Here is a 22,677-nt window from a genome sequence, read left to right as displayed (position 1 = left end):
GACCCCCTGGAGGAGACCATCTCATCATGTAAGGAAATTTAATTAATAATAAGTGCATGACTACAGGAGAAATTGAGGTATTTTCGCTTCTAACACTGTTCATGTCACACAATTACTTTTCATTTAATAATCACATTTGTAACCAATTTGATGGACTCGCTATGGATAGCTTCCTGGCTGGGCTGGTTTTCTAGTAGACATCCTTGTAAACCACCACAAATGAAAATTTTTTCAGTCAGAAGTCACCAGCGGGTCATAAAATCCTTTTTTATCTGTGCTATGCCGATGATATTATAGTTATCTTTAATGACTGTGCTTCTGAGACTGTCACACTGACCAATGAATTCAATGCACTCCATCCAAAAATGGTGTTCATCCATGAGAACATAGACCAAGATGAAATACTAAATTATCTTTATCTGCGGCTTCATTTAATAGGTAATAAATTTCATGTTGACATTCTGAGAAAATGAACCACGAAGCACTTCATTATTCACACATCACCCCACCTCCGGCAATATAAACTCAGCTATTTTAAAGCAATGGTTCCCCGGGTATTAGAGTTATCTCTTAGTGACTAAGCCAAAACTTAAAAAGCTCAAACACATTGTTATTAAGAATGGCTACAGCACTTCCATTGCAAACCAAATCTACAAAGCAAAAATGTGTGAAGATCACATTAGTTATTGTAACAGCCCTTCTGATGCGGATATTATTATGTACACTGGCCCTTTTTAGGAAACTTTTATATGATCTGGCTAGACTCTTCTGAGGGATAGACTTTCGAATAGCTTTCTCTGGAGGTATCAATATTCAGTATATGTACATATGAAATGAGCAAATGACCAGAGATAAATACATAAGCTCAGATGTGTACTTGCTCGAATGAGACTAATGTCATGCTGTGTACATTGGCCAAAATGGCAGGTTACTGAAAGCCAGATTTCAAAAAGACCTATTAAATAAAACAGGTCAAACTCTGCCTTTGCAGAACATCTGAAGTCCAGTGGACACACTCTCCCAAGTTGCAAAATTTAAAAATATTCCACTAAGCTCAAACAGGGGGGGGGGAAAAAAACCTCTTAACAGCCTGGAAGAAAGGGAAATAGCTAAGCACATAGGAGAAACGATATTGCAGTGCCTGTGTTATTCTGATTACAATGCAAAGTTGCTTTGGACATGCAAGGTACAGGCACTGCGGCAACTACAGCCGTTATGAAACACATTAAATGCATTTGCAATTTCAAATTAGAACAACCACCAGCTGCAGAATGTAATGACAACAATGAAAATTTCTGCAGAGCCAGGACTTTAATCCGGATTTCCCGCTTATCAAAAACGGTCCCCTACCATCTGGTTATCTGTGCACGACTCTTGGCCAGACCCAAAAGTGCCTGTTCATTTGCATATGCAGGTATGCATGTCAAAAGGAACTTTGCATCACAATGAGAATAACACAGGCACCGAGACATCATATTTATCTGTTGAAACAGGGCAAGCGATTTTCAAGTACAACATCTGACCTGTGCGGGAATATACATAATGGATGTATGAGTACAGGTCGTAGACGCATGGTTGGTAATATATGTTAGTTCAGGACCGGTCATGGCAGCCACTTGCGATATGCAGAACATCCGGGTTAGAGTCCCGGTCCAGCACAAATTTTCATTGTAATCATTCCATTCTACAGCTGATGGTTGTCCTTATTCACAATTGCGAATGCATTTAATGTATCACAAAAGGAAAAGAGACAGGTGGCTCCAAAATGATCAGTTGGCTGGAAAGACCCAAGTGTATTACGTCACTACGAGAGCAATGTTTAATAATAATAGCTAAGCCCTGGATGCTTTGTAATTGAATTGTGTCGTCTACTACTTTTTTCAAAATGTTATCTTTTTAAATTTCTAATTTTCTAAGTTTACTGATTTTTGTATTTACGCTCAATGTAAACTGTGACATACAACTGATACTGGCACTCTTGCTCTTGTGCCGATTTAGCTAAGTTTTTAACAGAGGGATTATACACATTAGTTTGTAATTTTCATTTGCCCTGATTATTCTGGTTACTAATGTAAGCATTAAGTCAGCAAATATTTAGAACACCAGTCATTTATAATAACTGTCATTGATTGTTGTTATGACAAGATTTAGAAACTGAACACTATCTTAGCTTACAGTCTGCAGGCACCATCAGCTAAGAGCTATGTGCACTAGTCTTAGGGGCCTTATATGTTTTCATATCCAGTGAGATGTGTGCAACCTGAATATGCACATCTCCAGCATATTTATGATTTAAAGATTTACTGTAGGCTTAATACCATTTTGGTTTGCACTGGACTGTCACGTGCCGTAATAAGGTGATCTGCTGCTTCATTCTTATTTCCAGTAACGGTTGTCAATTTAGGGACAAAACAGGTGAATTTAAAAAAAAATACCCTTCAGTCATCTTCTGTTTTATTCTATTTTGTAGGACACCACATAGCGTTTTTAAAGATTTGACAAGGGGCATTTACTTACCGGAATATTTTATGTGTGAAATCCCACATACCAAATACTGCCAAATATCAGTAAGTTGTATAATATTTTATTGATAATCAAATCTCACTAAACGGGGTCATGCCACTACTGTGAAATTTTTTTATTTCTTCACAAGCCAATCTGCAAATGCATAAATAGAGGTGAAATGTGTCAATGGGAAATAATAATAAAATATTCACACTGCAACAAAGACTGCTTGTTTCTTCATATCATGCATACTGGTTGCTGTACCAACCCCGTTATTAACTGGAAAAGTTTCACTGAAATCAAGATTGGACTGCACGATAAGCTTTTGTCAGCTAATCATAGTCCATGTCACATTATCCTGCCAGCCAATGACAGCAGCTCTTCAGATCATCCGACACTTGGTGTAGTCAGCCAACCAACACCCCTAATTAAGTAGTGCGAACACTCAAACGGGAAAAGTTTGTGGCTTAAATTAGTATAGTAGACAATCACCCGTAAGCGGGTTATCTGCGGCCGATTTCTCCACACGCTTTTGTGTACACTGTGTTTTGCTGTTTTAAATGGTGCATTTTCTTTGCAACTAATATTTTATGTTCGTATTATTCTCTCATTTATGTTTTATTCTGCAATAGTGAGCTGAAGTAAAATTTTAAACATAGCTGCACAACGGTTCCACATAATAAAATTATAAACAGCCGACCAGTTGCAATGGATAAAGAAATCTTTACCTAGGTTTCGACAAGTATAAATTTGTCTTCTTCAGAAGGTGGCCTAAGGACAATGAACGTCTTAGCTTACACTAGAAAAGTATGAAACTTAAGCCAAGAATAAATTTTAACACAAATTAAAGAGCTCTTGCATTACAGAAATATGAGAACGACGACTGGTACTTACAATTTTACATTAGTAAGGACTAATGTACCATCGCCGTTTTTACAAATGTCAGCACAGATCCATTTGTCAAAAATGAAATATAGCCCTAGAATTAGGATTTGTCACGTAAATATAAATTAGTACATGGATCTTGCAGAGCTCACAACTGACTGAGTGCAATCGGCGAGCGTAGTTACTCTGAGACCAGGGCAGGTGGCGCTCATGGCGAGAACCACATGCCAATTGGCATGCAAAGGCAACATGTAGATTATCAGTATTAATAACGTACTTAGATAAAGTAACAATAAAAAAGAAGGAATAAATTTTGCACTCCCGTTATATCAGTATGGAAGCATTGGTACAAATAATGCAGTTATACATCAAAAAAGCAGGTGGCTCTTACGCCGAGAGAATTACGCCCAGTGGCATGCACAGCCAAAATATAAAAATTACATTACTATATTAGTGAAGCCCACAAACGGTATATATGTCAGAACTTTAAAATTGACAATAATAGCTCTTGTCAAGACAGAATTACGGACACTGGTACACAATCCAGTTAATACACATTCGCAGGGAACCAAAGTTTTAGAGCCAGAAAAAATCACGTAAGGGCCGATGTAGTGGCAAACATAGATCGTGAGAAAACCACATTACATAAGGGATAGTGAGCTTAAAGCATTGAAGGTGCATCATAGCTTCCTGAGGAAATAGACCACTAAGGTTACCAGCATTAATGTTATACCATAAACAATACAGGTTTAAAGCCTTCAAAAAATTGTCTACAAGCAAGGTTCAACTGGTCGTTCAGTGTATTACCATCCTTGAGCTCTAGATGTTTGAAAATTTGTAACTCTTCCCACAGATCTAATCTACGCCCTTTGACTTCTCTGTGTAGGATAACAGTGTCTTCTAAATGTTTAGGCGTATGACCGACTATTAGGAGGTGTTCAGCAAAAGTAAAATTCTTCGTTAGAGTATCAATTCTTACTGGTCAAAATTACAAAACTTTCTCAGAAATCTAAAACAATGAAAAATTCCCAAAATTCTAAAAAATTCTTGAGTTTCTCCAAGATATCCTGTTTTTCCCTGGGTATGTACACATTGAACTAACCTGATCGTTCGCAAACAATGTAAATTAAGAGACACATAGCTGAGGTTTATACAAAAAGTTTCAGATTCGATAGATAAAAAAGAAATAGAGAAGGCGAAGTTTCATTGTTAAGAGCAATGAAATTTTTTTGTGAGAGAAACTGGGGCCATTTAAATTTTAAATATTGAGAAACTGGAAGTCTACAGGGTAAGGTGACAATTCATTCAAAGACCATTTTCATTTAATATCAATGCACTTACTACAATGTTTCTGCAATGAATAGATCACATCCGTGGCGTGAGATTGTGAGAAGTCTGCAAAGAGTATATAGTAAAACCTCACTTTTACACTTTACAAGGGACTTTAAAGAAATGGTGTCAAATGTGGGAAATAAATTTTTAATCAGTGACTTTTAAACAATGAAACTGCCGTACAAGATCCTCCCTTGCATTTCCATAGTTAATGTATTATATAATAATAATAATAATAATAATAATAATAATAATAACACAGCAAGCATATTATTAAAGATCCCAATACCACAACAGATAAATGCAGACTTTGCAAACAACAAATAGAAACAGTAGATCACATCACAAGTGGATGTACAATACTAGCAAATACAGAATACCCCAGAAGACATGACAATGTAGCAAAAATAATACATCAACAGCTTGCCTTACAACATAAACTTATGAAACAACACGTTCCCACATACAAGTATGCACCACAAAATGTACTGGAGAATGATGAATACAAATTATACTGGAACAGAACCATTATAACAGATAAAACAACACCACATAACAAACCTGACATCAAACCCACCTATAAAAAGAAGGAATTAACACAACTAATCAAAATATCCATACCCAATACAACAAATATACAGAAGAAAACAGGAGAAAAAATTGAAAAATACATCCCAACTGGCTGAGAAAGTCAAGGACATGTGGCATCAGGATAAAGTTGACATTATACCAATTATACTATCAACTACAGGAGTCATACCACACAATATCCACCAGTACATCAATGCAATACAGCTACATCCAAACGTATACCGTATTTACTCTAATCTAAGCCGCACTTTTTTTCCAGTTTTTGTAATCCAAAAAACCGCCTGCGGCTTAGAATCAAGTGCAAAGTAAGCGGAAGTTCTCAAAAATGCTGGTAGGTGCCGCCACAACTAACTTCTGCCGTCGAATATATGTAGCGCTACACAGGCATGCTTTGCAGGCACAAAGATAATATACTGGCGCCAAAACCTCTGCGCCAGTAAATAAATTTAAAAAAAAAAAAGGTGGAAGATGAGCTTTTTTCGACCACTGCATTTTCATACATTATCCAACGAAGTAAATACAAATTCCATATTATTAATCTTCGAATGTAGACGCATATTTCAATGTACTACAAGAATCCGACTGGCAAGATTGTTTGGGATGTTTGTCAATAAGGCCAACTCTATGTTCTGAATTTTTTTCCTACCTATGAGAAGAGATGGTTGCTAATATGAACTTTTATGAATTGTGAATCACATGCAGTATTCTCTTCCCTATAATAGGATTATAAACATTTTGCCATGTATTCTTTCGTGTTTGCTGCTACCTCATTTAAATCCTGTCTGCCTAATAAACTACGAAAACTAGAGTGAGACAACAGCAAACTCAGAAGAATATACATATCATGTCATGTTTATATTCGTATTATTCTTATGCCTAATAGTGATACAGTCAGAAATGAAGCACGGCAATTGACTAGACTTTTAAATCTAGGATGAATCTTATTTCTGTGCAGAATGTAATGTACTAAAGAGGCGTATGCAAAGATTTTCAAACGGAGAAAAATTTTTGCTAAACTCTCATTCAGAACATCATCTATCATACGCATTCTATTATTTGGTTCTTGTTGATCATTATCAAAGAAAGCAGCAGTGTAAGTAACAACAAATAGCAGTCTCTTGTGATTGTTTCGCTAATGAGACGATTCCTCTCTTTTTTTTTAAATTGTAAGCGGTGGTAGCGTGCACAAAAGCAAGCCATGCCGCGAGCGGCGACAGCCTGGAAACTCATTATCAGAATGCGACAAACAATGCTTGACACAGTACAGTAATTCATTTTCAGCTTAGAGTGACGTAAACACCTATAACAAAGAGAACGGCACTAATCATATCAAAGAAAAATAAGCAATCAATTCAAACCAGACGAAGCACGTGAAAAAGGAAGGGTACCCGTATAAATACGGACGGAGCGCCTGACTGCTAAGCTTATGACTCTAACCAAACTACTGTAGCTGTATTCATTCGACCTAAATTGTGTCTCATATTACAATAGACCAACTTTGTTTCGATTTGGAGGTGCGGCCTAAAACTTTACTCTCCCCTTGAATTTCGAGTCTCAAATTTCAGGTGTGGCTTAGATTCGGGAAAATTTTTTTTCCTTGATTTCAAGTCTCATTTTTCAGGTGCGGCTTAGATTCAAGTGCGGCCTAGATTCGAGTAAATACGGTATATACAACTACAGAAATCCGTAATTATTGATACGTGTTCAATAACCCGAAAGTTCCTAAATACAATGTAACATATACCGTACAGTTAAAAGGAAGTCATGCTTGATGAAGGTCTGCGTCACTTTCCATTTTTAACCAGACCTAAGGTCTGAGAAAAATAGAAATAATAATAATAATAATAATAATAATAATAATAATAATAAGCATCAAAATACTAGATGGGGACATGTTTATTATCCCATAAAGGTTATTTCAATTATGTACTATGTTTTGCCACTGACGTAACTGGAACCGGTAATTATCTGGGAAGTAGAAACGTTTGACTTAATTTGATTCATTGTCTGTGTTTTGGGAAACCAGATAAAAAAACAGCAATGGGTCATTCATTATTTAAATAATGATACCCTACATCACTTATGTATTTTTTTCACACTTTGCTTGATGCATTTAGAGAATTTATTCTGCCTATCAAATATATTTACAGAAGTATTTTATGTGATGTTCGTACATGCGTTGTTCTGCGTCTCTACACTGTTGTCATCTTTTTGAGGTTAAAAGGTACTGCGCCTCAGGTGAATGAAACATTTAAAAAAAAAAAAAGCTAACATAACTATTTACATTTGAGAGCAAGAATAAATTCTTGAAACATGCATTGTTACACATAAAAAAACAATTTACTTAACTGGTGCTGTGTTTCCTCATTTAAACCAGACATCTGACCAACACAACGAGCACCACGGCGTCAACTAGCACAAGTGGTCAAACAACAAAACATGGGAAATATGCATTCAATCACAAAGCTGCACATGTGCAGTGGAGAAATCCTGAAAACAGTTGTGATTGGTCATGATACCTTTTTCAAATGAACCTGGTTACTCCCATCAGCTGCCACAATGAGTACAACTTAAAGAAAGATTGGAATACAGCTACCTGTCGCAATATCATTGGTCTTTTTATTATTCTTGCACGTCCAGATTGCAGCTACATACAGCCATCTTCAGTGCATTTGAGAGAATTATAATACAACAAACTTCCAGCAGTACATGACATTCTACAACTTCACTGGCGTACAGGCAGTACACAACATGTACTGCTAAGAGTTTGTTGGATTATAACTCACTCAAATGCACTGAAGATGGCTATTTATAACTGAAATCTAAACTAGAGCCTGGCAGCAGGAGGAGATAACAAATGGTTCTGACTTTTACCGATTCACCTGTAGAACAGAGCACCCTGGTGCCAAGAAACTAACCACATAATTTTTGTGAACACTACTTGAAGCAAATGCCATGCCAGCATCATTTTATGCAAGTCCCCCCCCCCCCCCCCCCTCCACAAACACTCATTAATAAAGCATAAATCACAGAAAATTATAAATACAAAATTGGGTGCAAATTAACATTGTGATCATGGCAAATTTCATAGCAGTGACAAAAAAGACATAAATGGCAGGAAAACTTTAATTCTGGGAAAATAAAAGTGGGGTTATACTGTATCTGAGGCTAGCACAATCTCTCTTTCGTACTCAAAATGTTTTTCAGTTATGAAGTTCTTTAGATGTAGGATTAGTTTGAAGTTAAGAGATTACCATTTTAAATGTATAGGGAATATGTTTGCGCACTTCCTACATAAAATATCTCAGTTTTGCAAATATTAAAGCACCTTTGCCAGAAAGAGAACACGTGGTGTTGGAAATTCATCACTTTTTTTCTTTTACAGTCTAGTCCCCTTCCCGTATTATACTTAGCAGTTACCTATACAAGGTGTGTTGAAAAAGTATATTCATGAATTTTGTAATTTCACATATAGTGATAGCTTGATTCATACAATTTCTTGTCACTGTGTTGTTGGGAAACACGTCTGAAAAGTATTTGTACAGTGTCAGTTGTATCACGTATTTAGCCTGTTGTCAGCTGCCAAAAAGGTTACATATGTTGTATTATTTTGTATAAAAATCAATCACAAAATTTTTACTAAATTTTGCAATAATGATGGAATTAGGTGCAGCGAAGATTTAGAAATGTTATGCACTGCTTTAGGTGAATCTGCTATGAGAAAAGCAAGGGTTTATGAGTGGTGTACACATTTCAAAGAAGGATGTTTAAGATAAGGCAGCCTGAATGCTCCAGTACATCATCATCAAGATCAAATAAAGGGCCATCGTTTGACAAGCATGGGCAAGAGTAAAAACACATCACAGTGACAGCTAAGAGCTATCACCAATACTTAATTGGGTATTGGAGAAAGCTGTGAGAAGTGAATAATGACCAATGGGGATTATTTTAAAGGGGACAACACTGAGAAGAACAGACCAAACTGTATCCAAAAAGCAAATAATCTCATTATTTTTTTGAACACACGTTGTGTGTACAAAGTAATCAACAAGAAGAATTTCTTTTAAATGCCAGAAGACACTGACCATAACACTTCTGGTCTTTACCATGTAAAGCAACTACTGCTTCCATAGACTGCCTTCACATTTCATTTCTGGTGTTAAGCGGCAGACTCAACTCAGCCATGGCCCACAAAATCGGTGGATTCTTTTTCGAATTATCTGAAGATCTGTTTTAGGTTAGCTTTCAGAAAAAGTGTCACCCTTCATAGACAAAGCTTTATTAGTTATTCTTCAAGTAAACTGTACCATCCTTTTTATTCTGATTTGCTATGGTGTCATCCATTTCATATCAGTGCTCACTGCTGAATACTACATTGCGCCCACATGTGGTTGCAGTTAAGGGACATCCTTCATGGGCACAACTAGATTAAGTTGTCCATTTCTTAACTGTTTTAAATGAAGGAGCAGACTAATGCACCTTCACAAACTTAAGAATAATTGTGTGATGACTACAAAGTTAGTAAAAACCTGAAACTTTAATAATATAATGCTGATCTCTGTGTCAGGCCAAGAACTTCAACCATACCTTTTTATTTTAAAAATTCTTAAATAATATAATTCTATGTTTACACTTATAGGTTCTACTACACAAAGGGAGCTTACCTGGGGTCCACCAGGTACAAGGGGCGTGGATGAGGCTATGACACCTGTTGAGCAGACAGGTAATGGAGCAAATGTGGGCTGGCCGCACACGTAGCAGCATCGCCCTGCAGGAGTGGATCCTGTAGTTGAAGTGCCTCCAAAGGAATTGTCATTTCGAGACCCCACCAAGCTTGTCACACCTATAGAAACAGCAAATATTTAGAGTCATTCAGAGTGGGTCTTCGGCACTGAAATTAGTCACAATGTCCATAAAAAATCCCCGAATAACACAAAATCTGTGAATGAAAAATTACTTAAAATACATGGGAGGCATAAGAGACATCCATGATGTAACCTACTATAACCTGATCACTTCGAAGAAGCCTCAATACGCAGCTGGCACAAATCACTGACACTTTCATTCCGTAATAAACAGAAAAAGAACAGCATGTGCAAAGACAATATGATAAAGGATAAGCTACAGCAATTGGAGATGGGAAAGAAGCAAGGAAGAAATACATTTAACTCTTCAGTGGGTACATTGACATATAAACAACAGATTACGTTTAATTTTCGTGAATTTAGATCTATTATTGGGTCTGTGCAAACAGTTATTCCTTCATTAATGCTTTGGATACTGTACTGATAAGTTCTTTTTCTCCATTTTTGAACACCTATAGTGCACCTCGCATCTGTAAGAAGTTTGAAAGGCCAGTCAGAGTGGCCGAGCGGTTCTAGACGCTACAGTCTGGAACCGCGCGACCGCAACGGTTGCAGGTTCAAATCCTGCCTCGGGCATGGATGTGTGTGATGTCCTTAGATTAGTTAGGTTTAAGTAGTTCTAAGTTCTAGGGGACTGGTGACTGAAGTTAAGTCCCATAGTGCTCAGAGCCATTTTGAAGTTTGAAAGTGAATGTGTCACATTTGGCATAAAAAATACTCCATGTAAGTAAAATTTGTACTTAGTTTTTCTACTTATACTTTCAGTAATATAGATACTGTTCTGTGTCTAATTTTGTGAGCACATGGTCTGTAAATTACAGATGACTTTCTTCTTCTTCTGGACACACAAAAATGTGACAACAGCCAAACATTATGGGCTACCCAATACAAATTCCGATGCTGAAATAAAACATACACATGAGAATGATGACAGTTCTGATGAGGAAGCCACTGAACATAAGAAGATAGCAGGAAGACGATTGTAGTGTAGATAATATTTTTTGTTTATTATAATAAACATAGAAATTGTGATTCTGAACAAGAAACTCCTAAACACAATTCTACTAGAATGGTGTCAGTATCAAAGGCTGTCAGTTAAACAACATGAAATAATAATAAAATATTGTGTTGGCATCCAAGTTCGTAGAGTTTTCCAAAAGTTTAATGAACACAACAGATACACATAACAGGGTTTATGTCATCAACTATATACTCTCCTTCACTATTTACAACAGATTGCCAGTGCTGGGGCCTATCCAAAAGTAGGGACAATGGATTATCAGTAAATACAAAAGACATAATAAAATTTTAAGTTTTAAATAAAAAAATGTGTAATTGTAGTGTCTTTTAATAGTATAAGATTTGCCTGCAGTTTAGGGAATGTAACTGTGCTAACAAGTGTTTTAACATTTCTTTTTTTTATTTTACAGTATAGAATATAAATATAATAAAATTTCAGAAAATGCTCTTAAGATGATAAAATCTAGATGATCATAATGGAATGTTATGTTGTCTAGAATGTTTTAACCCTACAATGCATGGTGGTGTATATATGCATTGTCACTCAGTTGCCATTGGCATTATAAAGCAGCCATAGTTTTTTAAGGCTCTATCCAAACAGCAGTGATACATTGCTGAAATATTGCTTTCAGTTGTTGCTTTCATTACTGGCAATTTTCACTGTGTCAGTCTCCTGTGAGGTGTAATCTTTAGTGTTGGCAATGTACAGTCTTAGTGTTGAGTACAGAGTGTTTGAATAATTAATAATCATTGTTGTTACTGAAGGTAAGCACTAAATCAATATGTTTTGATGGCCAAATTTTTATACTTTATATACACAAACAAGACTGAATCTTCTATGCCTTGAATGTGGATATTCACAAGCTTTCAAAATTGCTTGTTACAGGTTAATAAACTATTGTATAAAATGAACCAAGAGACCCGTTCATCCAGCTACTTTGGTGGATCAGATGGAGCCAATTGTCGATAAGTCATCAACATTCTATTATGACAAAAGTCAACTACAATCAGTCAAGGAAATTTAACCAATAGACAAGAAGCTTCTATGACGTAGGTCTGGGCTTGATTTTACTGAAGGTGCCTAAATTTGTCCATACCATAATGTGTTATTGATGACAAAATTTCAGTTCCTGCAGAAAATTTACTGCAACCCATTTGGTAAAGAAAAACGTGGAACCAAGAAGGCTTTAACAGCAGTGACCATTGCAATGTCTGATGGCTAATGTTTTTGAGCCATACCAAATGTACACAAGAAGTGGCCCAAAAAGAATCATTTCACCAGGATAAGCAAGAATCACCATCCACTGAAGACATGGATATTGTTTATGCTTGCTTTACTGCTAATACTTCATCACCACCACCACCACCACCACCACCACCTGGAGAGCCATCATAAAGGTTCAACAGATCAGCAAAAGGGATTCCATGGGATACATAAAGTGGAAAGTTCTGAAAGGCCAAGGTAGCATTACTTGGGTAATTGCCAAAACTGCTGGTGTGAGCCAAGTAGATATTGCTCACATACAAATTGAAGAGTGCCAAAAATTTAAAGATACAGATATCTTAATTGAAGAACTTAATCTTAAGCTTCAGGCTTCAAGCAATTGCAGTAAAGTTCAAATTTTGACCCTGGCCCCAAATAGCTGGACTATTGGAAAAACAGCAGCTAAAGAATTTGCTATTTTGACTAAAATGGAGTGTAAACAAACTCAAAAATTCTATCTCGATGCATCTAAATATGAACAGTTTAGCAGGAAAATATCCAAATCTAGGTTACTAACTGATGAGCTGCAAGTTATACTTTCTGAACTGGCAAACATAAAGATAGTCTGCTCAAACGAACACTGGCTCACAAAAAAATGTGTATACATTCTAAATAGAATTAGTAATTTCGAACTAGCAAGCAGCTTTTGTAAAAATAAGAAATCTTGTGGGGGCTCTTGTATCTTACTGCATGCCTCCTTATACTTTAAAGTGAAAGAAGATTTTAGTTATCTACATGAAGAATGCATTTTTGAAAGCTGTTGTGTAGAGCTGTGTGATTTAAATACTGTGATAATATCAATTTACAGAATTCCTGGGAATTCTGCTACTAAATTGTTCTTAGGAAAATTTCAACATATCTTAAACTTAAAAAAGAAAGCAAGAGAAATATTGTCATTGCAGGAGACTTCAACTTAAATACATTAATTGAAAGCAGTGATTACTATGTGCACTACAGAAAACTTACACTCTGCAACCTGCATAGATAATATTATTACAAATTGTCAGTTTGATGATACAAGGAAGTTTTGCCTAGATCTAGGAATATCTGATCACTCATCTTTGTTCACAGAGCTCCCCAAAACAGAGAAACTAAAATCTGACTCTTACATAAGAAGGAATTTTAGCAAAGAAAATTTAGAGTTGTTTTGTGATAAGTTGTGTTATAAGCTGGCCTTTAGGCCACTGGGATTCGAGCAACAAAAATTTTGATAAATTTCTAAATTGTTTTTTGGGTGCATTCAACGAAACATTTCCCCAAAAATTTTATCAAAAGCAAGCCAGGAATAAACGAAATTGGATTACACCAGGCATAAAAATTTCAAGTGCCAGAAAAAGACAGCTGCACAATGAGCTCAAAGTAAATAGAAAACCTAATTTTGTAACTTACGTTAAGTGCTATAAGACTATATTCAGAAAAGTGATACTGGCAGCAAAAAAGTGGCAAATGGTATATTCATAAACAAACAAAGAAATAAAACAAAGGCAGTCTGGTCTGTTGTGAAATCAGGGTTGGGAATCAATGTTAAAAGTCAAGACATTTCTCAAATTAGGTTTCAGGGTGATATTACTGTAAATCATGTTCAAATGTCAAACTGCTTCAATGATTTCTTTGTCAATATAGCAAAATCTGATGTAGACATGACAGCCCATCAGGACAATATGATTTTCAGGCATAGAGATGACATACAAAACATTTGTTTCAAAAAATTCAGAAAAATCACTCAAAGATGTGGAAGACACAATATTAGCAGTAAAAAACAAAAATTCAGCTGGATGGGATGGAATACCTTCCATGGTAATCAAGGCAGTACGCCATATTACTTCATACCCACTGACTATTACTGTAAATCAGTTCTTTGAACATGGGTCTTTCCCAGATGTCCTAAAATGTGCAGAGATTATGCCATTATTTAAAAAGGGATCACCATATGATATGGGAAACTACCGGCCTCTCTCTCTTTCTCTTTTTTTCTAAAATATTTGAAAAACTTGTGGCAAAACAAATAGAACATATCCTTGCAGTAAATAACATTATTTGTAAAAATCAGTTTGGTTTTCAAAGAGGAAAAAGCACCATAAATGTTTACAGAAAAAATAAGCACATCACTAGACCAGGGTACAAAAGTCTCAGGAATATTCTGTGATCTAACAAAAGCCTTTGACTCGGTTAACCACTCATTATTACTTCACAAACTGAAGAGCTATGGGATCGAAGATACTGCATTACAGGAATCCAACTCTTATGTGACAGAAAGGAAACAAAGAGCTATTTTAACATCAAATTCAGTTAACTACCACTCCGAATGGAAAACAATTTCCCAAGGAGTTCCACAGGTTTCAATACTGGGTTCTTGCCTGTTCTTGCTGTATATAAATGATTTACCATTAAATATTGATGCTCATTCAGTCTTGTTCACAGATGACATCTCAGTCCTGATAGAAAATGATACAACAGAAAAGATTCAAGATAGTACAGAAAATGTTCTGGGGAAACTGGAATACTGGTTGCATAAAAATGGACTAATGCTCAATGTCACTAAGACTCAGATAATGCAATTTGTCTCTAAATTGTCCAGCAATTTGTACTGTACAAATAGCCCATAATAATCAACTGATGACAGAAGTGAGCCATGTGAAATTCTTGGGCCTAAATCTTGACAAAAGTTTAAACTGGAAGACACACATACTTCCTGGCAAATGAATTCCCTAGCTTTTGCAATGTTTATTTTATCTGGTGCCACTGATACGGACACAAAAAGACAGTCTACCATAGTTATTTTGTATCTGTTATTTGGTATGGGATAATTTTCTGGGGAAACTCTGGAAGCAGTACAAGGCTACTAATTCTTCAGAAGAAAATCATTAGAAACATGTACACTGCCCACAAAAGTGAGTCATGTCACTCATTGTTCAAGAAATTAAAAATACTAAAAATTACTTCATTGTACATTTTTGAAATTTTGATTTTTGTACATAATAATCAACATAATCTTGAAAAGTTCCGTTTTAAGCATAGCTACAGTACTAGTCACAAAGAACACTTCAAATTGCCTTTGCACCACTTCAAGATTTACGCTCTGATACCACTGTACATGGGGCTAAAAATATATAAGAAATTAAAAAAAAGAAACATTAACAATGGACCTTGGTTCGTTGAAAAGTTTACTCAAACATATTGTAATAGAGAAATGTTAGTACATCACTGAAGAATTCATGGAAGGCAGTCCGACACTTTGAACAATAAAAATCTATAGCTAATACTGCAGTTCTGTCTGTATACAACAAAGGAAATAGGTTAACTGTTAATTTATAGTAAATACTGCAGTGTTGCATTTATTGGCATTATTCTTAAAATAGTGTAAAAATAATTTCTGTAAATCATTATACATTGCATTTTTGCTAAACTTGACGTGTCTCCTGAACAACAGATCATATGATCTGTACAATGCTTGTAATGAGACTAATAAATCACATTTTACATTTACATAACACTAGGAAACTAAAGATAGAAGATGGGATTTTGGCAGCACATGCAAACTAAAAAGGGAAAAAGCTCAATGATGAAATAAAACAAAATGTCCTCACTTTTTGTTTTTTGAGACGAGTTTTCTTTTTTATGCCAAAGCTAAAAGGATTGTACTGCAGTAAAAATAAATGGGAAAAAGATTCACAAGCAGAAACATCTGCTCCTTTGAAGCCTGGAAGAAATGTTCATTGGTTATTATAAGCAATATAGTTATCATCTAAGCTTCTCAAAATTTTGTGAGTTCAGGCTGAAACAGTGCACTACAGTTGGTGCTTCTGGATCACATTCAATACGTGTATTTGCAACTCATCAAAATGTCAAATTAATGTTGGCTTCACAAACATCCATCCAAGATGACTAAAAGGTTTTGAGGGGAAAAAACTGTATGCAGTTTGGAATCAAAGGATTGTATGCTGCAACATTGTGAGGGATGTCCAGAAAAAATACAACTAGAGGCTTTTCTCGAAGACGTTTTTAAAGACTATGACCCTGAAGAAATACTGCAATACCAACAATAGGTCCATACTGATACACACACATGGAGACATGTCAGAACTGTTGAAGATTTCATGGAGACACTGATTTTGAAAATTACTGGTTTAAGAAAAGCCCTCACTTAGTGACAAAACACTAAAGTTTATACCTTAAACAGCAAAAAAGAAATCTTACATAAAATGAATTAATTGTATTGATATACTTTGCTGAGAATTATTCATTTGTTGAAGATGCTGTGCAAGGATTTCATTGGAAAACAGTCAGGCCACATTACATCCATTTGTTATCTATTTTGGTGGCAAAGGAATGTCAGAGTATTAGCATTTGTATGATCAGCAACTGTCTCCATCACGATATCATTGCTGTCTATGCCTTTCAAATAAAGTTAATAGCATATTTCACATGAACAAGAATATGTCATCAGCGTTCTGCTCATTCCTTCCACTGGCCAGCTGCTAAAGGCACCTGCTGGATTCCTGAGCAAAATATTTTCATGTCTTTAGAAGTACAATCACCATCATCAGGAAGACAATACAGTTTTCCCCAATCTGCCCTTGACAAAATTTAACCAAAAATGAAACTGGCTATTTAGTGTCCGTTTTGTAAATTTGCTGTGTTGTGTTTTATACTTGGTTTACAGCACATGTTAAATTAATGTTTGAAACTGATTTATGTACTCCAAAAAATTGTGGGACTTAATGAGCAAAATACTGCACTTTTCAATTTTCTTGAAGTGCTAAAATAATAACTTTTGAAATGTATTTTTACCCATCAATATGCTAGAGCCAGAAATTAAACAATATACCTTTGAAAGCTCCAAGGATGCTCTTTCAAGCTGTGGCACGGAAAAGAGGATTGAACAAGACACAGTTAAGGTATTGCCCCCAAAAATAGCCTAAAATTTGCATGCAGAAGATTTTGGCCAACTTTGTAGATGCATATCTTTTCTTCTAAGCATTCAATGTTAGTTAAATCAGATCCATATATAGACATCATATATAGGAATAAACCTCTGTAGTTTTGGTGTGGCTGGTTCATATGAAAAGTAGCAGAGCTTAGTCAAACCGTGGCTCTCAGAATACAAGGCGAATTTTTTTGCTACTTTAGAGGCTTGTACCTGTATTTAGGTGTGGCAAAATCACAAATTTTCGCCACGGTGTGATTCAGCCTAAAAAGTTGTCACTATATGTTAAAGCAAATGATAAAATGTGTGCTAGAACTTAAAAAACATCCTAGCACACCTGGCACATCTGCACCTGCGTACATGATGTGAAGGTGAGAAGCCTCTCTTTAAAATCCCCTGAAAATTCAACCACCGAAGATACTGAACTGAAATTTGGTATATAAGCATCGAAGACTATATAGAACCTTCAGACCAAGTTGCATGAGATTTGGAGATAGCCGAGTGGGGACCCCTGGTCCCTTTGATGTGGAATGACCCCGCAACCACTTGAGAGGAGGAGGGGGAGGACAACACCAACACAACAAATGCCCTCCCCTTTCCCAAAGAAAAATCAGTCAAAAATCAGTCAAACTGAACCATTCTTGTAGCATGATGATCAACAATATATTCTATTATACACTCCTGGAAATTGAAATAAGAACACCGTGAATTCATTGTCCCAGGAAGGGGAAACTTTATTGACACATTCCTGGGGTCAGATACATCACATGACCACACTGACAGAACCACAGGCACATAGACACAGGCAACAGAGCATGCACAATGTCGGCACTAGTACAGTGTATATCCACCTTTCGCAGCAATGCAGGCTGCTATTCTCCCATGGAGACGATCGTAGAGATGCTGGATGTAGTCCTGTGGAACGGCTTGCCATGCCATTTCCACCTGGCGCCTCAGTTGGACCAGCGTTCGTGCTGGACGTGCAGACCGCGTGAGACGATGCTTCATCCAGTCCCTAACATGCTCAATGGGGGACAGATCCGGAGATCTTGCTGGCCAGGGTAGTTGACTTACACCTTCTAGAGCACGTTGGGTGGCACGGGATACATGCGGACGTGCATTGTCCTGTTGGAACAGCAAGTTCCCTTGCCGGTCTAGGAATGGTAGAACGATGGGTTCGATGATGGTTTGGATGTACCGTGCACTATTCAGTGTCCCCTCGACGATCACCAGTGGTGTACGGCCAGTGTAGGAGATCGCTCCCCACACCATGATGCCGGGTGTTGGCCCTGTGTGCCTCGGTCGTATGCAGTCCTGATTGTGGCGCTCACCTGCACGGCGCCAAACACGCATACGACCATCATTGGCACCAAGGCAGAAGCGACTCTCATCGCTGAAGACGACACGTCTCCATTCGTCCCTCCATTCACGCCTGTCGCGACACCACTGGAGGCGGGCTGCACGATGTTGGGGCGTGAGCGGAAGACGGCCTAACGGTGTGCGGGACCGTAGCCCAGCTTCATGCCGACATTGTGCTCGCCGATACCCCAGGAGCAACAGTGTCTCTAATTTGCTGGGAAGTGGCCGTGCGGTCCCCTACGGCACTGCGTAGGATCCTACGGTCTTGGCGTGCATCCGTGCGTCGCTGTGGTCCGGTCCCAGGTCGACGGGCACGTGCACCTTCCGCCGACCACTGGCGACAACATCGATGTACTGTGGAGACCTCACGCCCCACGTGTTGAGCAATTCGGCGGTACGTCCACCCGGCCTCCCGCATGCCCACTATACGCCCTCGCTCAAAGTCCGTCAACTGCACATACGGTTCACGTCCACGCTGTCGCGGCATGCTACCAGTGTTAAAGACTGCGATGGAGCTCCGTATGCCACGGCAAACTGGCTGACACTGACGGCGGCGGTGCACAAATGCTGCGCAGCTAGCGCCATTCGACGGCCAACACCGCGGTTCCTGGTGTGTCCGCTGTGCCGTGCGTGTGATCATTGCTTGTACAGCCCTCTCGCGGTGTCCGGAGCAAGTATGGTGGGTCTGACACACCGGTGTCAATGTGTTCTTTTTTCCATTTCCAGGAGTGTATCTTCCCTTCTCAAATACTCCAGCTACTGTAGATATACTTCAAAGTGGGAGGTGGGGGTGGAACTGAGATATGGTTTACAGATAATGAAGTGAACTGGTAATATAGGAAATGTGCAGGTCCTCAGTAGATATGAGTATTAAACCTGAATGTGTGAAACTCTAACTAGAGGAAATCTGGCTTTTTCTTAAAATCTAGCAAAGGACTGGCTCCAATAGCTGAGGTATAAGTAAGTCTCTTTCCAGAGTGCCTGTTTGCTACTCAGTGTCTCATGGTGTGAGATGAGTAATCATCTATCCATTTCATATTTTAACTGCAAGAATAGACAGGATAAAACAATGGAAACTCCAGGTAGAGCCAACTCCAGCATCTCGGGCCAGAATGCAACATCACACGGGATGCAAGCAGCAGTCTGTAGGGGAAGGTGAAGGGGATAGTAGTGTACAGTTGGGGAGAGAGATGAACGCTGCCTGCTGGAGTGTGCAGAGACTAGACTGCCAACGAGTGCAGTGTCAGGAGTATGTGGGGAATGGAGCAGGGGGAGGAGTGGGGAAAGATGGGCGGATGATTTGGCAGAGAGCTGCAAATAAACCGGGTGGAAGACAAGAATGGGGAGGACATGATAGGACAGGGGAGGGGGGGGGGGGGGAGGGAGGACTGTTGGGTGGAGGCAGATGGGAGTCATCCTTACAACACATTCTCTATTCCCGTGATTGCCCCGGCCACAACCTACAGTAATGTCTCCTTCCCATTCTTGTCTCCCACTGCCAATGCATCCACCTATCTTTTCTCACTCCTCTCCTTTTTTCCCCACACCTACCTGCTCCACAATCTCCTGACACTGCACCTGTTGGCAGTCTGGTCCCTTCACCATCCACCAAGCAGCGTGTCTCTCTCTCTCTCTCTCTCTCTCTCTTTCCACCCATACACTACTATCCCTTCCCCTTCACCTCACCCTTCAGATTGCTGCTTCCATCCCACATCATGTTGCATTCCGGCCCGAGATGTTGAAGTTGGCAGTCATGTGTGCATGAGGGGTGTGTGGGTGACAAAAGGCTGTGGCCAAAAGCTATACGCGAGTCATTTAATCGTACCTGTCTGCATCTTGACGTGTCTTCTTTACGGTAAGTAGTAATCTATCTTTTTCTACAGAATAGACAGGATGATAGATTCTGCGAATAATTTCTATGGTACCAGAGGCGAGTAACTTCCATGGTACCAGAGGGAGCTGCAGGGGGTAATACTGAACAGGATGAAAGATTAGAATACATCAAGTGAGGACACTGGGTGTAGGTGCTACCATGAAATGAAAAAACTGGTACAGGAAAGGAATCTTGGTGGACAACAAACCAATCAGAATAATATGGTGTGTATCTCTGAAACCAGTCCCTTTCATAACTGAATGGAAAAGTCACCACAAAAGGTTCCATAACAATATGACTACAGAGTGGTGTGAAAAACTTAGACTACCCCAAAATAAAAAGGTATGAGTTTCAGATGGTCTGACAGACAAGTACAAGAGGCATATTGATAGACGAAGGTTTGATGGATTGTTGCCTTGATGGGAAAATTTACCTCTTGATATTCAGTGACTGCCACTAACCTTCAGCAACCCACAAAAATGTGGAACCATAATTTCCATGTGATCGGCAACGACAAAAATTATGATGAAATGGTTCGCTCCCAGTAAAGTCTGCCTCATTTTGATCTTGCACCAATTTATAAAATTCAAATATAGATTAAATTCTCTTTAAGCTGAAAGCTCCTCCAGGCTATGTTTACTGGAGAACGCTCAACACTATTTGGGGACACCAAGTAAATCCTTTTTTTTTTTTTTTTTTTACAGCTACAACAGCTTTTAATCCACCTGTGTGTTTCCATTTCAGTATTCTCTACCTGCCCACAAAAAGTAATGTTAAAGTCCCCACATACAGTGAACAATGTCTGTCCCTCTTGATTCTCTTACTCTGTCACATGCACGTGAGTCACGTTTCTTCCTGAAAGTTGCACTGCTTCTGATAGTGTAACAACTGCAATTTCTCCTCTGGTGCATGCATCTTCAGTATTTATGAGAAAATCCAAGAACCAAGAAATGACATACGTGTTCTTTGAACTCTACTTAGCTGGGCCATAGGCTAATTTCATCTTTCAAGTGAAGCAATACTTAACCATGTATTTAATAACTAGTCACACCGCTACACCATCTAATTGCCTAATTTCCTCCTCCTACTGATTCTCGAGCAAACTTTTTGGTTCTGAGCCCTGAATGGCTGTTTTTCTGCTATGAGCAACTTTACGGATATTTCTTCCAAAATAGAAGACTGTGTCAATATTGGAAGGCTTATTAACAAATACTTACCACTGCACTCTACACTCACAAAGCTCATGACACCAACATAGCTGCAGACAGAAAATGGAAAGAAAGTAATATAAAAAAAGCACCAAATTTAGTTTCTGCAATAGGAAATAAGCATACCTGGACTGAGTGGGCGTGACGAGCTCGGCGAGGGTGTGTACGGTACAGGACTGGACACGGTGCGTGACCGCACGTTGCCTCCCGACATAGCGATCTCGTTGTAGTGCCGCTCCTCCTCCATCTCTAGACTGCAGGATATCCCGATACTTTCATATACATACTTGGTCTATTTTTTTAAACTGCTGCCACACACACACATATGGCAAGGTAAGTATTATACATATTAGCATAAAAAATTTTAAAAAATGACTTATTAATGGAAAGTCGAGTGAAATTTAAGGCTGTGGTTGTGTCACTATTTCGTACTAATGGGAAAAATAATATTTGTTATAATATGAACAAGAAGATATTGTTAAAAATGAGTTCCAAGTATTAATATTGTACACAGACCTTTATACTTGTGGAATCTAACATGATGGGCAATGCAGGTAAATTCCCAAGGATAGTAAATATTATGTGGCATTAACTGCAAATACCGTCAATATTTTGTGTTGATAAGGAAAACTAAAGAATCCCTTGCTCTCCTGATAACAGAAGCATTCCACACAGGGAGGACTATACAGCAAAAGGTGAAGGCATTGAACAGTTTGCAATAAAAAGCAATGCACAACACACAACACCCACTCACTCACTCCCATATTAGAAAAAAAATGCAGGAGATTTGCTCCCAACAAATCTTTTTTCTAATAATTTGAATAACTCTGTTATTGTACTTGACTGGA

The 22,677-nt window shown here is 38.1% G+C and overlaps 1 protein-coding gene across 3 annotated transcripts in view; it reads right to left on the bottom strand.

Annotated features, from left to right (window-relative positions):
* LOC126100309 (coiled-coil domain-containing protein 6) overlaps positions 1 to 22,677 on the bottom strand; it is a 72,966-nt gene that overhangs the window by 12,149 nt on the left and 38,140 nt on the right. For all 3 annotated transcript variants that reach the window (XM_049910917.1, XM_049910916.1, XM_049910918.1), the window contains exons 7-8: positions 21,956 to 22,083; positions 9,978 to 10,156 (exon numbers count right to left, since the gene is read on the bottom strand). In XM_049910917.1, coding sequence (XP_049766874.1) covers positions 9,978 to 10,156; positions 21,956 to 22,083 — 307 coding nt within the window. The remainder of the gene's footprint in view (positions 1 to 9,977; positions 10,157 to 21,955; positions 22,084 to 22,677) is intronic.

The sequence above is a fragment of the Schistocerca cancellata genome, chromosome 9 (assembly GCF_023864275.1).
Source record: "Schistocerca cancellata isolate TAMUIC-IGC-003103 chromosome 9, iqSchCanc2.1, whole genome shotgun sequence".
Classification (NCBI taxonomy): domain Eukaryota; kingdom Metazoa; phylum Arthropoda; class Insecta; order Orthoptera; family Acrididae; genus Schistocerca; species Schistocerca cancellata.
This window is presented reverse-complemented; position numbering and strand designations above follow the sequence as displayed.